Source organism: Amblyomma americanum, chromosome 4 (genome assembly GCF_052857255.1).
Source record: "Amblyomma americanum isolate KBUSLIRL-KWMA chromosome 4, ASM5285725v1, whole genome shotgun sequence".
NCBI classification, from domain to species: Eukaryota; Metazoa; Arthropoda; class Arachnida; order Ixodida; family Ixodidae; genus Amblyomma; species Amblyomma americanum.
In genome coordinates, this window is record NC_135500.1 from 163,572,604 (window position 1) to 163,596,557 (window position 23,954).

A 23,954-nucleotide genomic window follows, 5' to 3' on the forward strand; every position below is an offset into this window, starting at 1 on the left:
TCTCTCCTTTATGCGAGGCTGCATAAGCTGCCGTTGGCAATATAGTTGACCTCATCCTTCTATTGACTCAATCGGCTCAATTGAAAGGCCTCAGAGGCATCGTTACCGGCGCCAAGAATTTGTAAGAATGAAACGAACAGGTGAAAGAGCGCACACCGCATGAGGCTGGCAGTTAGGAAAGTAATGGAGACAGTCTGCGGTGGTGGCCGAGTCATCTAAGTGGTCGGAAAACCAAGGTGCTTATTTCGCGCCAATACACCTTCGTATCCCGCTCACGTCATTTGTGTGGTAAGTTTTTTTTCTACTAACTACCATTCTGTTTTGAATTTTGGGAAGGTTTCGAATAAGTTCGCTGCAATTTGTCAAGCGGTTTGTCTGTGTTGGCTGAGAATGGGAGCTAAAATTATGTCATCGCTAATACAAAACTACAGCTATACTGAACATGACCTCGGCCTTTCCGAAGAAACGGCTTGTTTCCCATTTAATTTCATTTTTTGTGGCGTTGGAATATTCTGTGCTTAATAACAAAGAGCGCGGCACAAATTGCTTGTTAGCAGTAGCTATTACTTCGCATGCTTCAGTGAACGAAAAGCAGGAGGGCAATAGAATAAAGTGCAAAAAAATCCTCGCAAATACAGCTCGTAAAGATCGTTGCTGAAGTTGACAGGAAGCAACGGCGTTCTTGGGGTCAAAAATACATAAATGAATTCACGACACGTGTTCCAAATTGCTACCGCTCTGCTCACTCTGGCGTACAACATTAACAGCCTAGTTTACCGTATCCTCGTATATTGTACGGAGGACTATGCGAATATAGAGGCTAATACGAGCATCACAGGGCCTTTAGCGTGAAATCGCTACTGTCCGTGTGCTTCGCAGCTTCTTTTGATTCAAAGAACATAGCACCTCACAAATACCGCTAAAGGTCATGTGACTTCCGGCCGTTTAGCAGAGCCGAGTTCATATCTATGCACTTACACAGTCTCTTCCCTTTGCATTTCTCTCACAAATTCTAGCACCCGAACGTTGTCTTTTTTCAGAGATGACAGAAGCGCAGTGCAGATTTTATATTCTCTACAAACCAGTATGATCAAGAAATTTATATTTGTCATAACTTTGAACCTCTGTATCCCATCATAAATATAACGAAACGCGCAAAAATTTGGATTTAAAAGATATGAGCTTATATTTTCTCCTACTATCTGTTGTTGGTTCACTAAATTCTTCTTAAACGCACATTCACAAAAGAAGTGTCTCGTTGTGTCTGAGGTATGAAGGTGTTATCAAGCGCATTTATATTTCAACAGGATACAAAACTAAAAAAAGAAACAGTAAAACATTGGGCAGCAAAGCGTATTTATAAGGTGGGTGGGCTCAACGCCTCCTGAAGTAAATATTCACTTCTCCTTACCGCGGTGGTAATGGAAGCTTAGACGTAACTAACGTACAATTAAAGACACAACAATCTGTGCAGAATGAAACAAAGTCAGTTGCTTGTGATCTCGCAGGGTAGCCACATGTCAGAAATTCTTGCACAAGTTTTTGGGCTCACCGGAAACTTGAGCGGTGGCGCTGTAATCGTGCGTCCTGGTTCGCCGGTTGCACATCATGTAGACGACGGCGCCGATGACCAGCACAACGACGAAGGCGCATATGATGGGCACCACGAGTGTCACGCTCCGAGGAAAGGCCGTGCTCTCTTCGGGATGCAACGTCATCGGCGGTATGGTGGCTGCAACGTGACGAAAAGAGTACAACGTTACTGGGGCAGATTGGCATATCGATACCGATGTTATTTATACAGGGTGCTTCACCTAAGACTTTACACAATTTTTAAAAATAGGCCTTTTAAGATAGAAGAAAGCTTTTTTTTCAGCACAGCATTTGCAGGGGAGTACTACATCATAACACTAATAAGATATGCTGACTATCAGGCTGGTTAAATAATAATGAGTAGTTAAATTTATAACTATTCCTTTTAGACTCCTTTATTACTTAGAGCGTGCAGCTTGCCGTAATTAATATCCATATCAGTTTTTAGAATTTCGAAAACATGGTTAACTCTAAGCAGTGGCTCACCAAATTTTTGCTACATTGCCGCAAAATATATGCGCTTTCGAGGAGCTTGCAGGCAAAGCAACGCTATAATGTATGTAACTCGTCGAAATAGCCCAAAATTTGCTAGGCAACAGCGCCAAACGTAGCCCCGTTCTCGCAATTCTAAAAACTAACATGAATATTAATTACGATGGGCTACACGCCTTCCATTATTTAAGGTGACTAACAGTAATAGTTAAAAGTTAGCTATTCAATATTAGTTAAGCAGCCTGCTAGTCAGCTCGTCTTAGCTGAATTCTGGGGCACTATAGCGCTGACAATGCTATGCCGAAGAAAGCGCGCTTGTAACTGAAAAAACCTATCTTTAAAAATTGTGTCGTCTTGGGTGAAACACCCTGTATATATCTGTTGACGTTCTTTTATCGACAGGATAAAAGAATGACAGGAGGAACTGCATGACTCTTCGTCCTTATCACTTATTTGTGCCATGTATAGCCTTGCTATGTTTCAACTAACATGAGTTGGCGCCAACTATCTCGACCCGATTACTCTCAACGTGCACACGAGTGAGAAGCTTCCACTTGCCCTTTAGAGATCAGAGAAGCGAGAGAGGAGATGCAGGGAGATATACCACGTGCGATATCCGATTGACTTCCTTACTCTTGGGAGAGGTAGAAGGATAGTGAAAGAGGCGACAGAGAACGTAGAAAAGTCATGGACATGTTCACACTTAGACAGCTGATGAAATTCAGTGATCGCAGCTAGCTGTGCTCTTGGAAGATGCTGCTAGAGCCTGGGGTGTAAAAATTTACTATACTGCTTTTCTGTCAGGCAGACGTTTTAGTCTGTTCGTAAACGATTATTGAAGTAAAATTTCTGCACATAATAAATGGGACTTAAGAAAGACACTCAGACAAGCTTGTCTGTGCTTCTCTCCTATGTCCATTTTTGCTGCACGACGATTTTCCTTGTATTGCTTTTTGGTTCGTTATTTAAATTTTTATCTGCAAACTCACATTGGTTTTTGAAACAAGCAGTGGCGGATGACCAAAGGCAGATTTGGAACTTTAAAGTTGTTGTTTCAGTTCCTCAAAGCAACAACAAGAGCCTGCTTTTTCTGTTCCGTAACATGTTCAGCTTGAAAAACGAGGACGAATTTTTTAACAATTGAAGTTGTTTTGTTCTCAAGTGACCCGCACTATCAGGTTTTCTATTTCATTTGTGCTTCCGTTCCTTCAGCGTGGCTAATAAAAAGACATATCATTTATCTTTACACATAAAACCCTAGACATTTCCAAGTGCCTGCATCCAAATGCGAAGCTTAAACGCTATCTTGTGTACAGCGTATCGGTCCTGTGTACTCTATCCTTCCTGTAATCAGTGTAACAAACGAGGAGACGTCTAGCCGTCTCTCTTTGCCAGTTCTGTGAGGCGCAACTTCCGTACGCGGAAAAAAGCCGAGCTCGTCGTGGTATTGCGGCTCTCTGTTTTTGGCAGAACCTGTTCACGAGGCTTGCTTCTAAAGTTGTAGCTCTTCGCAATGACCACTTTGTTAATTTCCCCATCATAAAGGTTAACGAACGGTGCGTAGTGGGCAGCGCTCGTGAGATCAAAGCAAAAGAAGTTGTTTAAAACGTGCTTTACACTAAGTGAATTGGTTCATCAGAGAACACAAACATGCTCGAAAACACAAGTATATGGCGAAAACAAAACACGTACACACGAAACCTGGAGCTGTTGCGTCTGTTCCAGCCAGATATTTACGTCCACACCAAAAGCACGCTTCTCATGGCAGAGTATCTCGTTCTGTAATTTTTTTAACGCCGTTTTAGATACAGAAGTACTTGTAAAGTATTATGCGCCTAGCAAGAAGATTCCTTAAATCTCTCTTTTGTCAAGGTACCTAGCAAGACTGTCGTGCCCTCCTGGATTTTTACATTCATTATAGACGGCCTACTCTTGCACCTTGCCGCCGTGGCCACTGATCTGTCGAAATGAAATTGACATGAAATTGGTTTTTGAAGAAAAAAATGGCGCAGTATCTGTCTCACATCTTGGCGAGCACCTGAACCGCGCCATAAAAGAACGGCTCAGTTAGGGATTTAGAGAAGAAAGAAGCGCTAAAGTTGAGGGCTCCAGAATAATGGCGACCACCTGAGGGCCTTTAGCGTGTACTGATATCGTTCTCCACACGGGCGCTTTTGGTGTTTCGCCTCCATCGAAACGCGGCAGCTGCGGAAGGATTCGAGCCCGGGAACTTTGGCTCAGTAGCCGAGCACGCTAACCACCGAGCCACCGCGGCTGGTATGTTGACTTTCACTTTTTGGTGTCAGATCACGTTTGCCGCCGATACAATTATCTGTTGCCTTTGAGTTTTCGGTTACCGACCTCTTTTCCGGTTTTTTGATGTTGCGCTCTTATTCCTCGAAGGTCTGCATTACAAATTCGTCATCGAAATGACGTAACTACGCTCATTTGTAGCAGGCGGCTTCAATGTGAAATGGTTTTGGGAGTTACATTTGCTTTTTCTCGGCAATGAAGCCATCTTTCCGAGGTTCCTTCTTTACGTGGTTCCTTACGTGACCAGTCACGTGGTTGGTCACGTAGTGTGGTTTCCAGAGGATGTGCAGACCGGCGATTCACGCGCAGCGGCCGCGGCTCCGGCGCGCCAGCTGTGCGCCGTGTGACGTCACTGCTCCTCGGGCATGCGCAGCACGGCTCTCCCGGAGCCACGCGAAAATGCTAATCCTCGCCTAGTGTAGCTCACGCTACAAAAATTGGGTTTGGGCAGGGCATTTAATGTGACGGCAAGATAACCGCTGGTCCTTAAGGGTAACTAAATGGATTCCAAAAGAAGGGAAGCGTAGCAGGGGGCGGCAGAAAGGTGGTTGAATGAGATTGAGAAGTTTGCGTTGAAACGGTGGCCGCAGCTGGCAAAGGACAGGGCTAATTGGAAAGACATAGGGAAAAGTCTTGACCCTGCAGTTGGCGTTGTCAGGCTGATGACTTAAGGCCAAACAAAGTATGCAGCTGTGATTCGCTGGAGTAACCGAATATTGAGCAAACAATATCTCCGACAGTGACATGCCGTCACATTATTCATTCTAGGCGGCTTTGTTGTTTAAGATTAACTTAGTCGATGACAAAGGCTGCCTCGTTCTTCTTTGTTTAGGTACATCGCACGTTATTTTAATATATGTCGTGGTGGTGCTATAAATTAATGTAAAACTGCTCAGGAGGCAGGAAACTAGACGAGCACTAACAAGAATATAAAGAGAAACAAAACGCTACGTGTGGGGGTTGCTTTCTGTGTAGGCTCAGACTTTAGTTGAAAACTGATATTAAGATAGTGTTTGTCCTGTTTTTCTGTATTCGGCTTTATCGTTAGTTTAGTGTTTTCTTTTTCTCTGCCTCAGTGGACGGAACGCCCTGCAGGTGCATTTTAATCGACATTCGATCTTTTCACGTGTCTCGGAAGTCATGTTTCAAAGGGCAGGAACAGTAGTTGATGTATGACCGAAAGTCAAATGCCTCTGCCCAAACGGATGTTTTGAACTAAGGTATGAAATATGGGTGCTCATTTATATATGTTTCTGCACCAGTCAAGATTAACAAAACCAATTTTATGAAAAGTTCTTGTCTGGGGAGATGAATTTTCTTCTTTCCCTAAACCAAGATAAAAAATGTGCCCTTAGGCTGCCCAGTGCCAAAATGTCGATAGCTTGGACGGATACTTGTGAAAAAGAAAATAAAGTTGTGGGGCTGAAAAACAAGTAAGAATGTCTGAATAGTGCTAGAAAGTAGTCTCATACACGCTACTGCCAAATACACTCCCAGCTGCGAGCCCATGCGGGGCCCGTATTTCGATTCAGGAGAAATACTAGTACGAAAAACCCCGTGTACTATGGGCTGTAGGCGCATGCTAAAAAACCTCAGGCCATCCATGTTATTCCAGAGCCCTTCGCTACGGTGCGCCTCATAGCCTAAGGCGCTTCATGGCGTTAAAAACCCCACAGTTATCAGTCGAATAATCTATGCTGCTTAATTAGGTCAATTCGTTTTTTTACAGCCTGCGAAGTCAAAAGATTCAGAGCCTGGTTATCGTCTGTGACGCGAATGTCAGCGCCAGCTTCGGCGGAACTAACTGCATAATGTTCGCGTCTCTGTAGTTTTGTTTCTGTATTGGCTGCACGTACTGATTCGGGCTGGGCTCGGCGCGTCTGTTTGCGATCTCGTGGCCACCTCTAAGCTTCCACGTTGACTGTATTCGGTTCTTACATGACGTCTGAGGCACTGAGCGCCAGTCACTGAAATTTAGGAACACTCAAGGAGTTGTTTCTAGCGCCACACGGCAACAGCGGAAACTTTGCGCCGGAGGCCAACCACTCGAACCAAAGAAAAAGCAAGAAAGGTGCGCGCTCACAGGTGATGAATAGAGGCCACCTACTTTCACTGCTCAAAGCAGCAGAAAAATAAAAATACGAATGATCTCACACTGGGAGGTGCCGGGTGACAACCAATGGACACGGTCTCCACCAACCTCCTCCTCGCTTCTTGCATCCTTACTCTATTCCGCGTCTTTCCATTTCCTTCCTTCTCTCTATGGACGCCGACGGAACTACGTCGTGATCTCGAGAAACGAAGCCAGTAACAACTGTCACTGTAAAAGAAAAAGACTATGGCGATACTTAAGCCAGTTAAAAACTAGAATGCGGTAGCATTAAATTCTACATTCATCGCAACTTCTGTTGCAGCTTCCATGCGCTTTAGAGTCAGTTTCTTTAGAATTTTCGGTCTCTGAACCAGAGTGTTCGAAGTCCTAGCTGCAGTGGCAGGTATCCACTATGCCATGATGTGCCGACATTTGCAGAACTCACATTTCTTTTCTGATGTTTTATTTCCATTCTCTATCTAGATTGCAGTCTTCAAACTTGATTTAAACCACAGCTAATTTTGTTTCATTTCTTTATCAAACTGTCGTCGCAACCGCCATGGTTAGGTCCAGCCGCCGCGGCCTCCGCAGGCAAACATGGCATTTAAGCAGTCGAGGCTATTTTTAATTGCAGTAAATGCAGTAAGTGCGGGAGGTCCGCAAGTCTATTTAATTGTTTTATGTAGACCTTCGCTGTTTTGTGTAGAACTCTAACAGCCGTCCAGTTTCCTCTGCTTACCTACATATTATCAATGTTGGACGAAGCAATATAACTGCTTCGAATATTCGCCGCAGTGCACCGAGGGGCTAAACAGCACCACAAAAAGAAGTTATTTTTGTAGTTTAGTGCCTTGAAACGTTCACTCCGCCAGGACTGACCTTTCTAGCGCGTATTTGACGTACTGGAAGGTTAGACTGTCATAGAGAATTACAATACAGCTTTACGTCACCACCGTTTGACTACTGAAGAACTATGACCTTTTAATAACATTGCCACGAGCTCCTGTTCGGTTCTAGCCCCGGTGTTATACCGAGAACATTTCCAAATTTAATCAGTTCATCGCATTTCACAGTATGTCTAGTTAGGTTTCGCTTTCTTTAGTTTTGTTTGTGTGATTCTAAAGGACCCCAATAAGTTGTTACGGACAGAATGAATTCGTAGCGCGAGTGTCCTGTTAGCAATTTTGTTGAGCTGGCGTGTATAATCTGAGATCGTGTCTCGATGACAAAACAACCTATACGTGATTGCTTGGGAATGTCTCTTTCAAGATTTTCATCAGTTGTGCATAATTAGCTGATGTGCCTCACGTATGCCAGTAATTATCGTACTCTATTTCCTTGTGGTGATTAAGAACCATTTTTCGGTTTGTCTTAAACTGCCATGCCACCTATTCTTGTTTACCTATGAAGATCCTTATGCATTTTCTATAAATTGAGTTTACATGGCTGAGTGCACCTGTCCTGTCGAACTCTGTGAGAACTCCTGCACACACCTCCTCCAGGCGTGAGCGTGGAGAAGACGAACTGCGCCTCGGTTGAGCCGGCGTCGTTGGTGGCAGACATGAGGAGGTGGTACCAGGCCCCCGGGTGCAAACCTCCCAGCGTGTACGTGTCGGCGGCTGCAGAATCGATGGTCTCCGGCACGGGTGTCCACTCGCGCTGGCCACGTAACTTGTACTGCAGCGTGAAGAAGCGGATCGGGCAGCCGCCGTCTTTCCACGAGCGAAGGTTCAGATGCACCGCGGTGGAGTTGCTGGAAAGCAGTTCGCCCTTTTCTGGAGCCAGGGGTGCTGCGTTGAACGAGGTAATGAAAATCGCACATATTATTGATCGCAAGAGTAAAATTTTCCCTCATGTAGTTCATAAAAAAACAGTCACAACGCAGTTCAAATTCACATCGCAATTCAATTCAATTCAATTCAATTCGGTTCACAACGCAACTCAATGCCGCCCACAAATAATTTATCGCTTGCTGAAACAACGCTATTTCAACAAACGTGAACTGTCGAAACAGGAAGAAACCAGCCCGATGAGCACTGCCGTAATACGATAATGCGAAACATCCTTCGCTTTGCATTCCGCTCGCTGGGCCCGAGCAAACCAGTCGAGTGCAGCAACTTCAAAATCTGACATCCGTCAGAATTCCTCAATGGTAATTTATACCTCCATGCATTGAGAGGTCGACGCATAGCGCGAAGGGCGAAACACTTGTGGTTGCGCCATCTCTTGATAAATATTTTATCACGCGGCCCGTCGTTTGGACAGGTCTTTCAGTTTTATTTTTATTATTTTTGTCTCATTCGCCTGTAACTCGAGTGCTCTTAGATCATAAAGATCACGTCTTTTCCTCGTTTAGTATAGGGGTTTAAATTGGGAAGAAAGATGGGGTCATTTGTCATTTTTTACAAATATATCTTCATTTAGCGAAAAACATAATATTCTCTAAGAGTAATATGTCTGTTTAGCGCACTCCCCTGCCATTTTTGTGGCTTTGCTTTCGAATTCCATTAAGGCACAAGGGCATAAAATATCAAGAATTATGATACAGTCCTCCTCATGTAGCCCTAGCTTCGGTTAGGCCTCTTTGTAATATAGTTAATGTGAGAAGACGTTCACTGCTGTCCGAAGCGGCTAATTAAACAATTCACAACAAAATTATACACTAAACTACAAAAAGGGAACCATGTTATCCCGAGAGGACCCCCTTTTTTTTTGCTTTCCGTATATATAGGGCGTCCTAGCTAAATTTAGCCAGCGTTTAAGAATACGCCGAGGCACTCTAAGACTACGCGACCAAATGCATGCTGCTGGCTATTGTATGGAGCATGTCACACTATTTTTATATTGCGCTTAATTGCGTAATTAGCCGATATTAATCAAGCAATTTAGCAAGCAACAGAGATAGGCGAAAAAGATCAATGAGAAAATTGTAGAATGGTCCGCGAAACTTCCGTTTGAACAGTTTTTAACTCTCCATCTATTACGTATCAGCTGTTTTTGTCGCTGGCTGCAAATGCCCGCGAAATACAAAAACTACCACGTGACATGCCCGCTCGCGCGCCGCAATTGCAGTGCTCTCAAACATTCCGGATGGGAACTAAAAAATCTTTTAGCTCAAAATGTTGGCCCTTAAAAGGCGACAGGCAAGCGATGCCGCAGCTGGCTGTGCGAGTTATGCCAGCGGTATGCTTCCCTCGTGACGCTTGATGATAGCGGCAAACAGACGCAGTCCTGATCGCTTGCACTCCCGTAATCGCACAGCCAGTGCGTGCATCGCTGCCCTGTCACCTTTTAAACAGCAGCACGTCTGGCTAAATGACCTGTTTGTTTGTTGGGCGGTACGTTTGAGAGCGCTGCAGCCGCGGCGCGCAAGCTGGCGTGTCACGTGGATTTTTTTTGTAATTCGCGGGCATCTGCAGCTAGCGAAAAAAACAAAACCGATCCGTAATAGATGGAAAGTTAGACACTGTTCAGTGGGACGTTTCGTGGACCATTCTACAACTTTCTCATTGACCTTTTTCGCCTATTTTCGTTGCTTGCGAAGTTGGTTAATCAATCTCGACTAATTATGCAGTTACGTCCAATACAAAAATAGTGTGAGTGGCTCTATACAAAAGTCAGTACCATTCGTTGGGTCGCGTCGTCTTAAAGTGTCGCGGCATATTTTTAAACCCTGGCTAAAGTTAGTGGGACGCCCTGTATACGCATATCACACGAAGCTTGCCTGTACGTGACACACCCTGGAAGGTTTCCCTACGAAGAAGCAAGCCGGATATACTTGCGAATAGCAGTAGCGATGAATATATTTGTATGTGTAACGATATAGCCAATTTTGCTGCCTTAAGGAGAGCTGTGGACGACAGGGTCCTTATTTGAAAAATGAAGATTTTTCACAAGGTTACTGTTGCACTGTTTGTATCTTGAAGCAAATTGTCAGTGATGAGTACACTTGCAGCAGCACAAATATTCTAGATTTCGGAACCTGGCACGCCATTTCAACACGGGATGCAAACAAGTGTTTCAAATGGTGTCGAAAAATGGCAGAGTGAGAAAGTTCAGGAAAACAGACACTTGGGTACTTTAGAATCTTCGCGTACGGGCGTAGCTTTGCTAGCTTATTATATACGGAAATAGTAGTACCGAGATCACTCCATGTTATCATATACCGTCAAACACTAACCAGACATTCTAGACTCCCACATATTATCTTAGTGTTGTGCGGCCTCGTTCTTAGATGAAATTGAATAGAATTTTCGGAATTTTTATATTTTCGGGTGTTCTTTCGCTGCCTGACTTTAAGCAAATCATGTAATGTTACGATAACCTACCTTCGTGGACGAAAGCATAGTCTCACCGTTAACAGAAGCTATTAGACCGCAGTAAGCCTTTGGAAGCGTACGTGCCATACACACGCTGCAAAAACAAAAAGAAAATCGCCTATATCTTTCTACAGACGTGTGCAAAGTATCATGAGCCTCGCAGTGTCTATTGCGGCATCATTACTGAGAAGGACCGCCCAGTGTGGTTAGCCTATTCGGAAAAACATGTAAAGGGCTTTTAACATTCAAGCTTCTCAAAAGACATTTCAAACGTAAGCAGTGTTCTGGAATGGGTGGCTAAGGAATCGCGGGGTTTTTTGGTGCCAAGGAAAAGGCACCAAACTATGATCGCACGTTTCTCACGTGCGCGGCTGAGGATACATTGATTTTAATGAAGCGTTATTTGAGTCCGCACCGTTTTCGGCGCTCATCACAACAACTTTTCCACGTCCCCTGTCGTAACATTAACACACGTGCGATTGTCATTGCGGCGCATTTTCTTCCAAGAAGAACGCCATTTGCTACATTGTCTTCAGACTCATCGGCAGGTTTTCGCAGTGTCCCTTATGGTCATCCGAAGTAGGTTGAAATTGCGTCAGGTTAAGTGGTGCTGCTCACGAAGAGGATGACGACAGAGGTAATTGCACCATCTTCCCCATCACAGCCTTTTTTTCCCCCATTCTTTGTTCTTACGCGAAAGCTGTGCAGAGTGCACGAACATGCCGGCACAGAGAGGAGAGAGGCGGACTGCACTATTTCAACACATCGCTTACCGACTCTTCTTAGTAGCCTTATGTGTCCACAACTGTAGTTTTGCGTAAGTCTCTTGGCGCGCTTTTCTTGAGGGGATAGGGATAGATATTTCGCTCGGTGTGATTGTGCTGCTTCATTGGTGCGACTGCCGCTGAACGCTTCAATAAGAGGGACTTCAGAAAATTAAGACGGCCATTAACTGAGCCATGCGTAGGTGTAGGCATACTAGTGGCAGCACCACAGACAACCGTAAGCACTACCAATTTATATGATTGCTTCTGTCCTCTCAAAGCCCGAGGACAGGGCCATATAGAATGGCTGGTGTGGTGCTTGAAGCTTATACATTTGGTTACGATGTCTATGGAGGTAGGTAGGTGGCGCCGCTGGTGTGAGGCGCGAGGAATAAATGAATTAATGAAAACATCCGTGCGACACGATGTAACCCGCTGTATTTATCCCTCAAACCCCCATTGAATGTGGAACAGTGAAGGTGGCTGCTGTTCGAGCCTTGCGCCCCGCGTCTTGCTTTCTAATCCTCTACTGCGGTTCGGAAGTGCATCGCCTTTAATACTTATGCCATTCCTCTACTAAGCGGACACTATATATCCCCATCTTGCAAACCACACAAAGCAGCCTATTCTTATCAGCGCAACTTGCTTGATAGTCGTTTTAATGAATTTCGGACGACGCTTGGGATTCAAATTTGCAAGCTTCGCTTACAAACTTAACTTTACTTCACATAGTTTTACGTTGTGTCTGGTGAAAGTACTATTTTTTGCATGTGACTGCAACTGTTTATGCAGATCTGCCTCCAGTGGAGGTACTAGTGGATTCTTAGGAATTCTTGTAGTGAAGGCGGTCTTATGATGCATTATATTTGTGGTCAGAACAGCCCCCCCAAGCCCCTGCTTTTTACAGACGTTTTTTCGTCAGAGTAGAGATTTATAAAGGATTTTACGAAAGGAGCTTAAAGCACAGAGTAGGCAGTCAAGAAACAGATTAAGTTTTCGCCAGGCATCTTAAGAATGAGTGTTAAACATGACCAATCCGCTCTTATCGACATATTCTTGTTTAAATAGTTTTTCTGTATAAGGGGTTTTATATTTCGTAATAATTAGCCGGCCTGTAACGCCACTAGAAGTCCTAGTGGCCAATCTATGTGTAACAAAGCCAAATTTCCGTTTTTTGCAGGGCAGGTAGAAATAATGTGCCTTTTCTTCTGATTCGGGAACTTTAGCTTCTCTGGTTAGTAGAGCTAGATTCACTGTACCACAAGGTTCACGTTTCTCACAGTACGTTGAGTTGATTCCACTTAATGGTCCCTCTCTGTAGCCAGACTTGGACCAGCTCTTGAAAAAAACCTGAGCCGATTATGGGGGCGTGGCGTGGAGTGTTTCCTTTTACAGCATGCACTGGCTACGAGATAGTGCATAAACGGAGCGATTCGAATTATGAAATTAGTAACTGGCTAGCTGCAGAGTTTACTTATGGAAATTATGCCACGGTGCATTTGTAACCGCAATCAATACAAACATTTTGAAATTTGTTCACTTGCCCAAAAACCCTCCGCACTCGGCTACTCTGTGCAGCGGACCATGAATTGTTCTTTCAAGGTTTCGCTATCTCATTGAACTCGAAGGTCGAAACAGGCTGTTCGATAATGTTTGTTAATGAATCTCCGGGAACCTATGCGGAGCGCTTTCGTATTGCTTGATTATCTCTTATAGAATTCGAGAACCATGGCGAAGCTTCTACTAAGAGCGTCTAGTCAGGCCTATTATTGTACTCATCGTCATTAGAAAGCTAATGAGGATGTGTGCAAGCTTGTGCCTGAAGCAAGGCAGTCCCAATGTCAAAGACAGGTTTGCTACGAGCGCAGCGTCACCTAGTGTAATCTTTCGTAACACAACGAAAACTTTACTTCGATTCGCCGTGAGATGTCGGTGATAAGAGAGCAGTTAATTTTTAATTGCCTTGATCATAACGCTTGAAAATAAGTCGTAAATGAATGAGGGGTGCGGAGAGAGAGAGCCTTGCCTCCTCCAGACGTGGTGGCGCTGACGCTGGAGCTTGGCTCACTGCGGCCAACGTCGTTGAAGGCCACCGAGTAGAAGTGATAGCGGGTGCCGCAGTTCAGGTCCTGGAAGGTGTGTGAGGTGGCCGCGCCGTCGACGCCCTGCTCGCTCCAATCGCCTGTCTCTGACTTCCAGTAGAGCACGAACCCTGGTAATTCAGAGAAGGGACGAAGAAACGAAATTAACGTGGTCCTATCCAGCACGCGAATGACGGCGCCGAGGAACAAACGTTTACGAGTTCTCGAGATTTCTCTCAGGGACCTAATTAAATTCAGCCGGCTGTGGCTATATTATTTACATAGGAATAGCGAACTCATTTCAGATGTGCCGAGTTGTTTATATTGCGCTTACCTATATATATCTAAGTGATGAAATTTAGAGGCTCATATCAAAACCGAGGTTGATCAATCACAAGAAGGCACCGCAATGAATTGAAAAAAATAAAAATCACTGCATTATTTCTACCTTGGCTTAATTCCACAAAAACAAGGAATTGCTCAAAAGAGAAGGTTAACTCCGAAGGTTTGACCACCTTCGCTTTTTATAGATAACCTTCCGTCGTTTTCTTATGCACTGCAAGCTAACTAGTCTACACAAAATATTTGCCTGGAAGCGGTGGTTTTTTTTAGTTTGGAATGATTTTGCAGAAAAAAAAAAAACCGCTAGCGCAACCACTCATGCCAACTGACCCGCAATCGTCTCATGAAAAAAAATGTCTAGATGTACGTTTAACGCTCATCAGACGTAGGTATGAGCTGTTTGTTCCTTCAGGACTGAATATTGTCTGAGAAAAAAATAATGCGTGCGGTGAAGGTAGCTGTTGGGGTGAGCGTGCATTGTTCATTATCTGTTGAGAGTCTGGTATGTGCCCCTGGCCAAAAAATACACCCCCCCCCCCTCCCTCCCGTTTCTTCCTTCAAAAGAACACGCAGTTTCTTCAAGAATTAAGGGCTCTACAGATCCACTATCACGACTGGACGACCGTCTGCCCAAGCAGCAGTGTCCCGCTTTAATTATTGTCCCTGCCTGGAAATTAAGATACGGTGACTGTAACTTCATTTTTCATCAGTTGAGAACGGATTCACTTAAATATAATATTTAAGATACAATGACTTGATCATGCATTTGCAGACATGCTGTGCTTTTCTTTCTCTTTATTTCCTGCCTATATACCCGACGCGCTTAATTGGCCTTTTTTTGGCATTGTTGATTAGCCAACGGGACTTTGTGTCTGTACAATTTTTTTATTTTTTGGTTTTTCTCTCCCTGCCTTCTATACCGTCGCACTTCTCCCGGCGTCAAGGAGAAGCGGGCTTGAGAAGGTGGCGGCCTCTCTACACTGCGGTGGGAACTGCTCACAAGAATCGATAGCCGAACCTGACGTCATAATATTGTAGCGCTGGAGCTTCCTGCAACAACTTGTCCTTCCGACAGATGGCGCATAAGAACTGTGAACGGCAGTAATCGTCTTTGGGCCAAAAAGGAGTGCTATTTCAAACGCTTACCATTGATAAAAGGAAGAAGAAAACAAATCGGTTTATACGGTGCAAGGACCACAGCTGTTAATTAATACCTAAGTCCTTCTAAAACTACCTCTTATGCAGATATGTCAGTTATGTTGGTCATCTAAAAACAATTCAAGGCAGGTGTTGTTACGTGGATATCCTTAGCATAGAAGCATATGGGCATGTGGTTTAGACTAACATTATTACATAGCGTGTGAGATTGAGTTTGAGATTAATTGAACATTAACCACTCGGCAAGGTGCAAAGCACCGGGTTTTTTGAACCTGGGCTAGTGTGTGCAGCTCCTCAGTTTTTTTTAAGGCGATGGTCTGGCCATGACTAGGAGCTTGGAAGTTTACAGATTGTCAAGGCGGGAACCTTAACAAAGGGTGCGCTGCTTTCACTCTCGATAGGGCTCATTATACATAGTACTAGGTAGAGTTTCTGATTATAACTACCAAGGCTTGTTTCTCATATTTTGAGAATGATACTTAGTCGCCAGTAGCAGCAGTGGTGTGAATTTGCTTTAAATAACACTTAACGATGTATACTGCTACTGAGTGATTAGAGCAAAAATAGATGATGACTCTACTATTGATGTCATCACGCAAATGACTGCAGTGTGAACCAATAGTAAGGTTTGTTTGAATACAAGGAGTAAACAGTATCTATGGCATAATAGGCCATTGGGATGGGCCAGAGGAAAAAAAATAACTCACGCGTAGAAAAATGATCTCAATAAACTAGCACATTTTTAGGCGCGAATATAAGGCTGCCATGTAGCCAGAGATAACTCTAACGTCCACGCTAAAACGCGAGTTTTGATTTAAAATGGGACACTGCTGTAAGAGTCATGGTTGGTTCTTAACAATAACACATTATCATTTTTAATTATTGAAACACATTTTTTTTAACACAGAAATTCGCCATGTTTGGAAGAGGATGAGTAGCTTTTTAGAACGCATGTAATTATGAAAAAAAAGTAATCTGTGAAGGTGTCCCTCAAAACCGGTTGCTCCCTGTTCTCGCAAAATATTTGTCAAAGAGGAGAAAAAGTCATTCGCTTACACATGATAACAAATAGTCTATCTGCTCAAAAAATTAAACCTGCCAATCGAAGAAAATGCTGACAATATAGAAAACCATAAACCAAAGGGAAAACAATATCGGAGTGGTCATAAATTTCATCATACCCAGAAATTCTGGACAACCGCGTTTTTTTTTTATAGTGACGTTGTGCATGAACGCGATTTTTGGATGTTATTAGATTGTACAGTAACAATCAATGTGTTCTCAGATCCCTTCTCAGGACGTTAGTAGTTTTCAGCCGCTTTTTGTAAAAAATTCACCCCACTGGTTTTCTATGACAGTTTCAACTACTCGGTGCAAATGCAGGACAAACATTAAAAGCGAAATTTGCTATGCACCTAAACGTATACCATTTCCTTCAGTATGTTTATAACAATGTCGTACAATATTTTACAGTCGCCTCAAAAATGAAATGATATCCAAGAAAGCTGGACTTGGAAATGATTCAGAGAAATGTGTAGCAGCCTGTGATGACTGCAATGGTAATACTAATCCGCCAAAGCGTACAAATGACATTGATTGCTTTAGCTTACGCCCACGACCCTGCATTCCAAAGTGCGCCCAACCTAATGGCGGCCATAATCACATGATCACATCTGGCACATTCGTGAGATCCCCGGCTCCTCAGCCATCATGCACCGGGTCCAACACACTTAACGTGAACATTAGAGCGCCTAGTTCTTACCGCTCGCCGCGGCACCTGCGCGCGCCTCACGCAGCTCGCGCAAGGGACGTGCGTGTGGACCTAAGCGAGGCGCGCTCGGATGGCGCTAACTGGTTACGGCATAGGTTCACCTCGATAACAGTGCTTTATACCAAGGGTAAGGGGCAAAATGATCACGGCTACCACGCACGATGACGGCAGTCATCGAAAAGAAAGCCCTTCATAAAGCTAGCGCTGTAAGACGCCCGTCGAGGGCACATATAAAATTGTGGGAGCTCGAGAACTGAGAGAAGACGTGTCCTGGTGGGTCCCAAAGAAAGAAGGTGAAAAAAGAGTACAGAGACGGGCTTGGTCGTTGCCGTCTGTTGCAAGCTGCTCATGGAAAGGCCAAAACTTTAAAACCATGCGCATTCGCTCAAAAAGAGGGACCAGTTCTTGAGAGAACGCGAGAAAGAATTAGTCGGAAACTAAGCTCGTAAAAGTCTCAAGGAAATATTCACGGTTAGGGACGTTTGTGGCACCAGATAAGACTTATGTAATTTAACAAAAAAGAGCGCAGGAATTAATGGGAACATTGCTAAAAGCAGAAACAAAGAAGGCATAATATCGGTAGTCAACCAGGCACAGCCGTTCGCCACTTTGGAGCTCCAAACACAGAAAAAAAAGAGAATATATTGCGACCTTTATCAGGAAATGGAAAGTGGGCACGATGCGATCAGGACACGCGAATGTTAGGATTCTGTTTTGTCTGTGCACTGTTTGGGCTCAGCAATGAAAGCTGCAAAATTATTTCTTGGCCTGAGATTCAATGGGTGATTATCCTCGGAGCATCACGAGCAATTCTGTCTCCAAGGTTTTCACGCAGGCAGCGCGATAATTTCCTGTCATAACATACAAAGCATTTGGTAGCAAGTTCGAAATAAAAGGCAACAAAAAAGTGCTGCTCAGATGTTCATTATTCAGGTTGTACCAATAATGTTCCCGAGAAAAGTTTTTAATATGACCTGGGCTAACAAAACTCTCGATAAGTTCAATGATGGCGCGACTGTAAGGACACTTACAGAGAGGGATTGCGTGACCACCTCCCGACAAGAAAGAGTTGAAGGCGCTGTCCTAATATTTGAATAAGTATCATTACGGGCACATTTGAAGTAGACTAGTAAGAGCAAACAGCCGAGTGGTTATTCGTGGCAGGATCGATACTGTGTAAAGTCATCGAAATGCAACGACGATAGCGGTGGATAGGCGCTCTCGCTGCTGGTGCAGATAAAAACTACAGGCCTAATTGAAAAACAGCAATGTGTCCAGTAAAATCAATTTCACGCTAGGCATGAAGCGTCCGATCTAGACAGAGTAGTGAATCGATGTTTGTTTCTTTCAGGACGACTGCTGCACCATATTTTCACACCGGTGAACAAAGCTGGTGAGCGAAGCTACAGACGTCGGAAATGGAGCGCTATATGGTGAACTCTTGCTGTGCCATGTAACGACACAGAAATTAATAAGGCACCCTACTTCTAAATACCGTGAAATTTATGCAGGAAAAATATGGTGCTGTTTTCTCCAATTTCTTCCTTTCTGCTCTTCACATAAATTAACCTATTGTAGCTCGTTTTGAATTAGCCTTGCTATATAGAGCTTTAGATATTGTCTGATAATACTCGCGTGTAGTTTGTTGTTGTGACTATATAGTAATAATTTTGCATTGGTTTATCTTCCTGTATTCCCCCTGTTGTCAAAATGCACGGGAGTTGTATTATATGTGATTCACTCTCTAGAAGTGTTGGCAGCTCCAATACGAAAGGGAATACACAAGGTCTGTCTTGAAAGTAATGAGATTGGGAGTAGGAGACGCATTATATTTGAAAAAAAAATTTCAATACACTTAGTATATTTTAAAAAAAGCCTGGGAACCGCAACAGTGAGAGAAGCGAGTTTACATTCTCTCTGGTTGCCTATGAAGTCCTTTTCTGGAATTTTGTTGAGCCCCTTTTTGTTACAGTTCGGACGCTTTCCATCGCATGGTAGCGGTGCCCTGTCATCGCGTACTCTATCCGCAGAAACAGGAAGCCGCAGGAATATAGATCGGGTTTGTAAGGCGCTTGGGAAACCTCGCTTTACCTTGTCCGTTGAAAAGCTTATTGTCACCGAGTGACGTGCGACTGAGTGTTGTCGCGGGGCAGAACACATGACGTCGTGATCTCGCGACGTTAGCGCACGACGTGCTGTCTCCGTTTGTGAAGGACTTCTACATAGAAACTTGCATTTACTGTAATCTCGGAGGGAAAAAAAATCTTCACTGCCAATTCTTTTAAATTCATGCAGCCCGATAAACATGAATCTCAGTTTTGAATTGGACATACGCGTCGTCATTGGACTGGAAGATTCACTGGCGTGCCACGCTGAGCTGTGCTTTTGTTTAGCTTTGACAGTTTGTTTTCTGGAGATATTGAAACACACACGCTTAATCTTCAGTAATAAGTTGCGTTAGAAAGTTTCGATCACTTTTGACTCGTTGCAACAATGCGGCAGAAACTGCCATTCCGGTCTCCACTTGGACAAGGTTAAAAATCTTCGGCATGAGTTTTGCGCACACCTTGCGCATTTCCAAATTTTCAGTGGAAATTTCGCGAACTTGTGCTTTTGTAATCAAACACTTCTGCAATTAAACGGATACTTGATCATCATCATCACAATAATCATCATCAGCCTGACTGCGGCCACTGCAGGACAAAGGCCTCCTCCATATCTCCCCAATGACACCTGTGCTGTCCAGCTGCGGCCACCCTATCCCCGCAAACTTCTTAATCCCTTCCTTCGAATGAACTTTCTGCTCGCACCTGCTACGCTTGCCCTCTTTTGGAATCCAGTCGCTTATCCTGAAGGACTATCGGTTATCTTGCCTTTGCACTCCTCTCTGCTTTTCCGTTCTTGTTTCTCATCTTTATTTCTTGCTTTTGCGCTACATGTCCTGCCCAAGCGCTCTTAATATAGTCTCGGTCGTTAACCCGCGTTTGTTCTTTGACGCACTCTGCCGTCTTCCTGTCTCTTAACGTTACACCTATCATTTTCCTTTCGATAGATCACTACATTGTCCTTTACTTAAGTTTAACCCTTTTCATTTGCCTCCACATTTCTGCCCCATTGGTGAGTACTGATAAGATACTGCTGTTGTCTACATTTCTCTTGAGGGAAACTGGTAAACTGCCATTCATGATCTAAGATATCACATAATCTCTGAGATTCATGACATGAGAGAGATTCATGATATACAGCTGCACCCAATTCATGTTCTTCTAGGTATACCACTCTCGCGATCCGGATCGTCGCTCGCTACCTGCCCTATGTAGAAATATTGTATTACTACTTCCTGTACCTCACCAGCAATTGTGCACTATCAAACATGCCCACTCGCTTCGCAGCTGAGCTTGTCGCGTTGTGGACCTGAAGGTTCTCAAACCTTCCCCTAGAAGGAGTTTCATAATCAAGCGCAAGTGTGTGCAACGCCACGACTTGTCTCTTTACTTTCAGGACAGACCCTGTATAATCCGCATTCAAGTTTTTCGAACAACGGTAATGCGCACGATACATTTTCCTCTTCAGTGCATAAGTGACAAAAGTATTCAGCCCTGTGTTCTAGCGCACTGCTGCCGTTCAATTTTTTTATACTGTTTCGTTGCAGTGGCGTAGTGCCTAAGGCGTTCAGTTGCTGACACCAAGTTTACGGGATCGAATATCTGCCACGGTAGCCGTATTTTATAGGAAGCGAGTAGGAAAAAAAAATCCTGAGCCCTGTGTTGTGAGCGCATGTTAAATAACGCGAGGCGATGCAAACTAATCCATATTTCTCTACTATGGTGCTCCTTACAGCCGCTGTTTTTTTGTGTTATGCTATACCACGCAATTTATATTTTGACAAGAATTTAAGCTTTCCCTAGGGCTCATTTTACCACAAACTACAGATATTGTTTGATCGCAATAAAATGCTTTTTTTAATTTTGCATTCGGGAAATACAAAAACTTAATTCACTCGGGGCCATAACTGAACCCATGAACACGCGAAACAAATCCCATAGATAAGTTTTACTCGCAGAAATGTTGGAAGCGTTGTGAGAGCCAGATTTCAACGTCATAAAACCAGAGATTAAACTGTCGGCATCCATCACAAGTTAAAACCGACCGCGGTCAAGAAACTCACAGCTATATATGTTACATATTCAGTCCGCTTAACTTCCATGGAGAGAGAGAAGTTGCCAGTGACTAACAAGCCATGCGATAACATATTTATGATCTAGGGGCCTGGAATGTTGATGGCCAGGTTCACTGACCTTGAGTACATGTTTCGACATGGGAACAATAGTGCTAATACAAGCGCTATTCTGTTTCATACAACCTTGGTTTCACTGTTCTGTTGCAGTGGGGACATGGTTACTGTATTTGTCAAAGTTCATCCAAAAGCACCCGAAATAAATTATTTTGAGATTAGTATCACACTCATTTTAACAATAAAAAATTGGATGGGACACTTATACTCACTTTTAAGGGTATGACATGGTGGAGTAATGGTTTAATTCTCATATATGCAGACAGTCATTCTCTACTTTACATTCATAAATCATCGGGTGTCCTCGTACCCCACATGGCGCAGTGGTGAAGCGGTTAAAAGCGATGTTCCACCGTTCTGCGATGACAGGTGCTGCCAGCGGTGGGCCTTCTGTGTAGCCCGGGTTTATCTTAGAGATCAATCATTGATTTCACTGCCGTCTGCCACTGTGTGCTGTTTGCTCACTATCTGGTGGGCAGGTTGTGAAGACGCCGCAAGGTCACGTGACCTAGGCGGCCTACCTGCCTCCTAGGTTGCTCTGGGAACCACATGCCAGAGTCATGTTCGTGATTTCTCGCTCACCACGCCGACGCCGGATTTTCTGCGTAACGCGGTCTTTAACCCTTTCGCGTTTAAACTAGCACTGCAGGGCAGTCTTGAATTAGAAGCCAGAAACTTTTGGTCCGCGTCATGCAGCTTAACGGCAAGGAGAGAAACAATACATCTGATTTAATCAGTACCCCAGTTTCTTGTCATCCTAAACATGAAGCCATTAAATGAAGGCTGTCCTCGCCAGTACTCCATGCTATCTGCACAGTGCATTGCTCAGTGACTCACCGTGCTTCTTAAAAGTACTCGTTTTAGAGTTTTTGGCTCCTTTTCTTAGGACATCTCTGTGTACTTCTGCCCAAATAGGAGACTATGCGTTTTCAGTGGCTAATACGACGTCCAAGCCATTGAAAAACTACTTAAGCTGTTGCAACTTGCCTATTCTGCAATATTAAGGTTAAAATCTTCAGTCTGCTGCACAAAACAAAAAGCCCTCCCCTGTTTTAGCACGGTGTCAAGGTATAGTCAGGAGACCGATATCTCCGTCTCGCTCCGCTGGCGACATCCGACCCCGCCGCGACAGCCTACTCAAGCGCACGTGTGGCTTCGATCTTGGAAATGCGTCGTTCACATAGAAGATAATGCATATGACAGGCTGACGTAGCGTGCAGTACGCGCATCCTTCATACCCGGCATTAATCCCATTCTTCGTAGCCTATAATATACGGGGTGTATAAATATATGGGGCTGCACTTATGATCTCGCTGGATGGAAAACCTTCAATACAACTCAAGGAAAGCAAACCCTTATGTTGGGTGTGTTTCTCTTAAGGCGGCGTTTGCCGTCCCTTTTCTGCAGCTATTTGTTTCTTCGTCCACTGCACCTCGAGGTGTAAGTTAGCATGAATAATGCACGTAAAGGACCGTGAATGGCGAGGGGATGTGTAGGTATAATGTCGATGGTGCCCATGCAGTGTCTCCTTTATTTCTTCAACACCGGACATTGGGGTTTCAGCGCTAGCCCATGTATAATGAATGACCTGACACACCACTTGATATGCCTATATGCGTGCACAATTTGCTGTAGCCGAAGGTATGAAAGGAGCTCTTCTAAAGCGGAAATTGCGTCTATGCGTTTCGCGGGCTCCTTTGACCTGACGTTTACTGCATTGCTTTGTGAATTGATGGTGGCCTAAACCGAGATTATGAGGCAGCCATATAAATATAAAATACAAGATAAACATACATAGACCTGGTGGTAGATCCTGAGCATAATATGGTGCAATGGTAATTCTTCGCATCATCGCAAGGAAACGGCAACTGACGACTAATATTGTTCATTTTACATAAGTTAATTATCGATGGTCATCACATTCATGCGTCGGATTGTGCACCATTTCTTTTTAAGAAATATATGTATACCTTTTTCAAAATTATGCATAGATTGGCTTCCTTAAGAAGAAAGCCTTAGCTGTAAAGATTATATTTTATTATTCCCTGGCACACTCTCATAATTATATTTTACTTTCATTCATTGTCATATCACGCGTGGCATTACTGCACGCGGCAGAACACGCTAAGAACACGCTATTTTCACGTTCTGCATACCCAAAACGAAGCCAGAAGAATTATCACTTACAGCGCTCTCCATTTCGATGCCAGCCTCTAACTTCCCCTCGATTTTTTTCTCTTTATGACTACCTTATATAAATGCAATCTTGCTTTTTTTGTATAGAATGCTTACTAAACAAATTTATTTTGAATTTGTTGCACAAAGTTTCTAAAAACCCTAACCGTGCTAGATTTGCAGATAATATAACTTTCTGTCTTCCTAAATGCCTAAATCTAGAATGGACCTTCTAATTTGTTGCTACGAAATTATTGAATACATTTTCTTATGTTTTCGAGGTACCATCCTTCTAAAGATCAAACTTTACCGCAAATGTTTTTGTGGGTAGAACTAATATAAATTTTCTTGGTTCATTTTTGCTCTGAATTCTCTTAATATGATTTGCAGGGTACGTTTCGTTATTCAAGCGCCATTTTTGTTCTGTAGCTCCCATTGTTGTTTTCAGATGTGGCTTTGTGCATAATTTTAATGCAATACATTCTTTGCGCGCCGCTATCGGTGAGTGTTTCGTTCTAATTTTCTATATACATTCGGCGTGTGTCCTTTCTTTATATTTT

The 23,954-nt window shown here is 43.7% G+C and overlaps 1 protein-coding gene across 1 annotated transcript in view; it reads right to left on the reverse strand.

Moving 5' to 3' along the window:
- Window positions 1-23,954, reverse strand: part of LOC144128611 (cell adhesion molecule Dscam1-like) — a 396,470-nt gene that overhangs the window by 22,119 nt on the left and 350,397 nt on the right. Inside the window, exons 20-22 of the mRNA XM_077662146.1 lie at window positions 13,600-13,785; window positions 7,984-8,280; window positions 1,553-1,732 (exon numbers count right to left, since the gene is read on the reverse strand). Coding sequence (XP_077518272.1) covers window positions 1,553-1,732; window positions 7,984-8,280; window positions 13,600-13,785 — 663 coding nt within the window. The remainder of the gene's footprint in view (window positions 1-1,552; window positions 1,733-7,983; window positions 8,281-13,599; window positions 13,786-23,954) is intronic.